Source organism: Myotis yumanensis, unplaced genomic scaffold, assembly GCF_028538775.1.
Source record: "Myotis yumanensis isolate MYYU_CA2020_CCGP unplaced genomic scaffold, mMyoYum1.0.hap1 SCAF_13, whole genome shotgun sequence".
Taxonomy (NCBI): domain Eukaryota; kingdom Metazoa; phylum Chordata; class Mammalia; order Chiroptera; family Vespertilionidae; genus Myotis; species Myotis yumanensis.
The window spans coordinates 21,453,319-21,460,330 of NW_027223764.1; the positions used below are offsets into that span (position 1 = coordinate 21,453,319).

General features: G+C 51.3%; 1 protein-coding gene across 5 annotated transcripts in view; it reads right to left on the minus strand.

Moving 5' to 3' along the window:
• The window catches only part of LCOR (ligand dependent nuclear receptor corepressor), a 115,020-nt gene extending 109,355 nt beyond the window's left edge, over nt 1–5,665 (minus strand). For 2 of the 5 annotated variants that reach the window (XM_070432593.1, XM_070432598.1), the window contains exon 1: nt 5,551–5,665. In XM_070432593.1, the coding sequence (XP_070288694.1) occupies nt 5,551–5,647 (97 nt within the window). In that variant the 5' untranslated portion in view covers nt 5,648–5,665. Of the gene's footprint in view, nt 1–4,444; nt 4,519–4,834; nt 4,848–5,550 lie in introns of those variants that run through there. The other 3 variants (XM_070432594.1, XM_070432596.1, XM_070432597.1) reach the window with 3 other exon arrangements.
• Between the last annotated feature and the right edge of the window lie 1,347 nt (nt 5,666–7,012).

Genomic DNA, 7,012 nt, shown 5'->3' on the forward strand with positions numbered 1-7,012 from the left:
TCCTGCTTCCGCAGCAGCGCTAAGGATGTCCAACTGCCGGCTTAGGGGGAATCGGGCCTAAACCACCAGTTGGACATCCCTCTCGAAATCCAGGACGCTGTATGCACCAGTGACCATACTTTTCATTCAGGTGAAAGGCATCTTGCTGTTGTATGGGCAGCTACATTTTTTTGCCCTGATTATAAAAGGTAGTACATACTATGATCCTTCTGAGGCAGTAGTACCATTTTCCCCATCTTATGGGTGGAAAAACTGAAGCAGAGCGAAGTTAAGTAATTGGCTTTGTCACACAGTTATAAGTGTCAGAATCAGGGCTGGCCACAAAATGTGCAAGCCAGAGTCTATACATGTCATCGCTGCATCATCCTGTTTTTTCAGTTAGAGTAGTTTTTATTTTTTAAATCTGCCGGAAGCCGGTCCATCCTTGCTGCTTGACACAGTCGCTGCAGGAAAGAAACATCTGCACAGCATATGTTTCAATGGACCTGGCATATATAGCATACTGTTCTTAATATGTTTGCTCCCTTTAGCGCCATGTGTTTTATCCAAGGTCACCTCTCCGAAAAAGGTTGTTTCCCCAGGTGGGGATCTTTCCCTGAGGTTAGGGAGGGGATACAACCCCTTAATTAAGTGCCAGGCGGGTAGTTAAGCTACATAATCTTTACTCCCTGGAATGGAGATAAGAAACGCCCTAACCTTTGTAATAGAAATTGACAGGATTAAAATCGGCTGGTATAAATACGGATGTAACAAGACAATAAACTCAGATCCTCATCAGCTCCTAACCAGAACTCCGACCAGAACTTTGGCTGGAGATCCTGGCTAGAGGTCCTGACTAGGCTGCTGATCAACTGAAGGCTGTCTTCGTGTCATTCCTTCTTCGCCGACTCCGTCCACACCTTTGGGGACCCCTGGACCCGCTGGGGTTGGACTCCAGCATAAATCTAACAGACTGTTCCCAATATATAGGGTAGAGTCCCTAGGCCTGGCGGGAGAGATCAGGGCCATCTGTGGGCAGGGCAATCAGCTGCCCAACCCCCCCTCCCCCAGCCCAGCCACCCGCCATGGCTGACGGCCTGATGCTGCCCCACTGGCTGGCCCCGCCCCCCATCGCCACTACCGGTCGCTTGGGGGGGGGGGGGGGGCAGGGGCAGACCCTCAACGCAGGAGCTGCCCCCAACTCATCTTTCATGACAGGAATGCCTTTTCCATATTCATCAAAATGAAGCAAAAATCTGCCACATTCTCCATGAAATCTTCCTTCATCATCTTGAGAGATTTCTTTCATTTTTAAATACCACTACCACTCGCCTGCACCATGGGAAGGCACATTTTGCCTTGTACTGTAACTGAATACACTATATTTTCTCTAAGGACTAAAAGGTCCCTGAAGGTTGGGGCAGCTTCCCCAATATCTTTGCTTGCCCACAGTGCCTGGTACAAAGCAGATGCTTAATAAATATTTAACTGAAGTACTTACCTAATTGCCTTTCCTTCCTAAAAATAGCACTACTAAACTAAGTGATTAGGCAAGTACTCAGAAATGGCAAGTCCCCATAGACACTGAACACCTAATCCTCACTCTGTAAAAAAATTTCAGGTCATACTATGTAATCCAAAAGACTTAAAAAATTTTTTAAAAATATTATTATTCAGGTGCTGCCTAGAATTGCTCCAGCTACGAGCACATCTGAGGGAATTAGGCCAATCTGAAATTAATAACTTTGTGTAAGTCAAAGAGATTTATCTTGCTATCCTTCAGCTAAGCTAGAATCAAGTTGAAATCACAACGTTTTTCTACATTGGGAAGAGCTTCTTAAGAATACAGCAAGGATGAGGAGCAGCCAAGCAATAGGCCACATCACACTAGGCAGCTTAGAGAACCTCAATCTTCCTGGAATCTGACTGACAATCCCCATTCCAGAGGATGCCTCAATAAACACCTGGTGACCAAATATTCATCTTGATCATAATCACTGCATGAACCTGCTAACTCCAATTCAACTAAAACCTCATAATTAATGGAGACACCAACACTTCCACCTCCACAATACAGACATGCCCACCTCCCCACATTCTCTTCAAAAAAAAAAAAAAAGAGAGAGAGAGAATTAGATTTTGGAAATGAGAATTCATTTTTAATACTAAGACTGCTATAATTTAACTATAGAAACCAAATGACCCCAAAGTATTAAAATAATCAGTCAGTCAACACAATCAAATAGAAGATTAACTGCTCAGAACCAACCCCACTAAAATAAAAGAGAAATTATTACATCTGCTAGTGACAAACAACATACATAATTATCTTTTGGACTGTACATAAGAATCATTGCCAGCCCTTTTAAATACAGAAAGTTAACACTACAAATGATTTCCTTATAACTTTCCCTTTAAATTACATACAGGGTGGGACAAAAGTAGGTTTACAGTTGTTTGTATGAAAAATAATACCATAATTAATAAATAAAAGTACAAGAATAAACTCTGCATTTTACATACTCACAATTGTAAACCTACTTTTGCCACACCCTGCATAATAAAAGAAAAAATATGAGGCCCAAATGATCCTAATTAGGATACTATCAACTACATATTACTGTTCAGATTAAAATACTGCTCTGCACTCTGGACTCTAAATATCTCCTGAACTTTACTACCTCGAAAGTAGAAATTTGGGAGTCAAAAGTATGCTTTAAGAAAACTGATCACCAGATTAATATCCTCCTTCAAAAAAATGAATCTAAAATTTGATAATCAATTCAGATAGTTACAGAAGGATTTATTAGTCAAGTTTTTTAAAAGCCTTGTAAAGCAGCAGTAACTAATTACTAACACTAGCAATGACTGACACAAGGGGCCTGAGGCAGAAGGTTAGGATTCAAAGCAAACAGAATTAAGATAAACAACTCACTGAAACCATCTAAAACAGCGGTTCTCAACCTGTGTGTGGGTCGCAACCCCTTTGGGGATCAAACGACCCTTTCACAGGGGTCGCCTAAGACCATCGGAAAACACATATATAATTACATATTGTTTTGGTGATTAATCACTATGCTTTAATTATGTTCAATTTTAACAATGAAATTGGGGGTCACCAACAACATGAGGAACTGTATTAAAGGGTCAGGGCATTAGGAAGGTTGAGAACCACTGACTAAAGTAAAGTAACAGTAACTTACGAAATCCTTAGAATTATAGTCAACAATTTCAAAATCTTTTAAAAACAAAAAAGTCCTACTTAAAAAAAAAAAATCACTAAAAAAAGTGAAGCAAATACAAAAACTAAAATTTTTTCACAATAATTTCAGGATTTTGTATTAACTCACAATTCAGAAAACTCATTAATGTAATGCTTCTCAAAACCTTCTAAGTGCCTTTTGTAAGCTGTCTTATATGATGGTTACAACAAATACATAATTCAAAAAGTGCTTATAGCAGACATAACATTTTAGCAAGTGTATGATAGGTTTGAAAGAATAAAACAAGCAGAGACAGAGCAGAGTAAATGAAAACTGATCGACCAAAGGCTGATTCCTGGAGGGCAGAGCTGGACTTGGATTGGCAGGAGGGAAATTTTAAAATATATCCCTAAGACAAATTACACCAAAAACCTGAGTCATGCCTTTGTTATTTACTCACGCATATGTTTTAAAATGTACTTTTAACCTTTGGACAACCAAAGTGATATCAGACACCTTAACGCACTGTATCTATTAACCATGTTCACGTTACAGTCCAAATCTTTAACGAAATTCGCATCCATTTTCATAACGAAACGCGGCAGGAATGGGAAGGCTTCTATCCTCTCAGTAAAGGTTACCTTATTTCTGACTTGCTTAAAGTTTCAGTTTTGCTTTATAACCTATGATGGTGATAGAAACCATCCCTTGTGGGACATGGTAAAGGGCATACCCTCCTGTCAAGCCAGAAAGCCCCAACACAAAGACACGAGCGGACCGAGTGCAGTAATTCTTCCAAACTGAGCCTCTCCGACACCCCCTCTCCCTCCCCGCGACAGATATGTCTATTAAATCAGTGTCTGTTCTCCCCCTCACACAACAAAGAGAACTTCTCACCGCATGAAATTGCCGCTGAATGGACACCAGAAAGCAGGATTTGCATAATTCCTCCAACGAAACCCAGCCGGGAAGGAGGGGACGAGGGGCCCCAGCGAACGGACAGAACCTCCCGGGTTCCGTGGGGGAAGACCTGGCTCCTAGGGGTGCCCCCCGCGGGCGGGGTGGGGGCTGGAAGGCCGGGGCTCCCCGAGGACTGGGCGTGGGGGGCGACGGAGGACGGCGAGGGCGCATCGCCCCCCACGGCAGCAGCGCCGAGGCGAAGACCGGGAAATAACAATACTGGGGGGCGGGAGAGCCCGACGCGGGGATGCACGGGGGCGGGGGGCGGCGGGCGGAGCGGGGACCCCACACGGGCCACTTACTTTTTGGAGGGGGGTTAAATATATGAGCTAAGCCCTTATGGTCCCGCCGGCCGCCGCACAGAGGGAAACGGGACCTTGGGAGAGAAAAACAGACAAAACACAGAGTGTGAGAGGCGCAGCTCGGCCGCCCGGCCCCTCCCGGGGCGCCCCCGACCACGCTCCCTGCGACCCGCGGGGAAAATGCCACCCCGGGCGGCCCGAGGGACGGGAGGCGGGGGGGGGGGGGGGGGGGGGGAGGACGAGGCTGTCGGCGAGGCGGCGGCTCCGGCACACCCCCCGGGAGGGGACAAGAGCGACTAGTCTTCTCGGTCGGACCCGGTCCCACCCCCCCCTCCCCACCCCCGTCCTCCCCGCCGTGCATACACCGAACACAAATACACACACACCGACCCGAGCGTCGAGGATGAACTCCCCGGCCGCCGCCGCCGCCGCCCGCTGAGGAAGTGCAGCCGCTGCCCCCCGCGGCCATGACACCCCACTTGGCTCGGTCAGGCGGACCCCGGGCCTGTGACAGCTCGGGCTCCCTCCGCCCCCATCTCCACCTCACGCCTCGCACACGCCCGAGCGCCCGCCAGCCCGCCCGCCGCGCGTGCACGTGGGGCCGGGGGCGCGCGCCGCTGACGCGCGTGGGGGAGGGGCGGCGCGGGGCGGGGAGGGCGCCCCCGGGAACGGAGGACGGGGCTGCGCGGCGGCCCAGCAGGTCCCCCCCCCCCCACCCCCTGGCCCGGTCCGGCCCCGCGCTGGGCTCGGCGGGACGCGCGACGGCGACCCCCGCCAAGTGTCAGCACGGCGGGGCGAGCCTCCACCATCAGGGGCCGGCGGCGCCGGGCCGCCCCGCGAGGAGGGGAGCACGGCGCGCTCCCCCGCCCGAGAACTCGCCCGGGGAGGGTGCGCGAGGGGAGGGGCCGGCGCGCGCCGCGGCCCGAGCCCGGGGAGCCCGCCCGGAGGTCGCGCGCCCGCACTCCGGGGGGTGGGGGAGGGGGGACGCCCGAGCCAAAGAGGGCGGGCGGGCCGAGCAGCAATGCCTGCCCCGGCTCCCTCCCACGTCCGGGGCGGCCGGCGGCGGGGCGGCCCGGGAGCCGGCGGCGGCCGGAGGAGGAGCTCACCGACACAGTGGAGGAGCTTGTGGCGCCAGGAGTCCAGTTCCTGCCGAAAGCCGCGCTTCTCAACGGAGCATTGCTGCCGCCTACACACCCTCGCCATCTTCTGCCGCCCGCCCGGCCCAGCCTCCGCCGCGGCCCCGCGCACGCCCAGCCGCGTCGCCCGGGGCCGCGCACGCACCCGCGGCCTGGGCGTCGCGCCTCCCGCCGGGGGCGGCGCGGGGGCAGGGCCGGTCTCACCTCGCGGTGGCCCCGGCGCGGCCCTGGAGGCGACCTGGGGGCACGCCCGCCCCGCGCGCGCGGTCGGCCGGGCTGCCTTTCCCGCGGTCCTTGGCCGTGGCCGCCGCCGCCTGGGCCGCCGAGCGAGGCGCCTTCCTGCGGCCGGAGCTCGCCCCGCCGACCCGCGCCGCCGCCGCCGCCCGGTCCTCCAGGCCGCCGCGGCCCCTGCCTTCCCTCCCGAGGCTTTTTGTTTCTCAGACGGGTCCCATCTACCGCGTCCAACCTGCCTGTGGCCAGGCACCAACTGTTGCAAGTTTCGAGTAACTGGTTCTCCGAACTTCTCGGCGGAAACTGCTCCTCCCACCAGCCTGTTTAAGAAGCAAAATTCAGAATAAATACCCGATGCCCGTGGAGGCACTGAGCCCTGAAGTTTTAAAAGATAAAAAGATAACGTTATTAAGTCCTTGGAAGGCTTACACAACATTCGTAAGTCTGGTAAAAACTGAAATCAAGCGTTTTAATTTAAAATTTTTTTTAAAAAAACAAGAGGTTTCTATTAGCAAGACTGATCATAGGTAAAATTCTCAGGTTGACAGATTAAGAACCCCTCCAGTGTTGTGTGGAAGGGGGTTTAAAAACATGGTGCTAGAGCAGAGGTTCTCAACCTGTGGGTCGCGACCCCCTTTGGCGGTCGAACGACCCTTTCACGGGGGTCACCTAAGACCATCCTGCATATCAGATATTTACATTACGATTCATAACAGTAGCAACATTACAGTTATGAAGTAGCAACGAAAATAATTTTATGGTTGGGGGGTCACCAAAACATGAGGAACTGCATTAACGGGTCGCGGCATTAGGAAGGTTGAGAACCACTGTGCTAGAGTGAGAATGACGTTTGAAAAGAAGGCTTAACTAAGTGCTGGAAAGGACTCCATTCCGTCTTTCAGGAAAGACTGGAAAAGACGGATTTTTGAAGGGGGTTTTCGGGTGGAACCCTGGAATAGTTCAATAATCCTGGGTAGGGCACTAGCTATTCCGTGCCAACATAATGCTGGCCTTACTTGACTGTTACCTGAAAGTGAAAAGAGAGAAGAATGAAAGGGGGAAAGGAGACAGGTGGGCGGGCTGGGGAGGGAGAGGGGGCGTGGAGGGAGGGTTTACAAAAGCAAACGGAAAATAGATCCCTCTTTAACAATAGGCCCAGTACCCTGGAATGCTGGCTCTTCCTCACCTTCAGGGTTTAAGA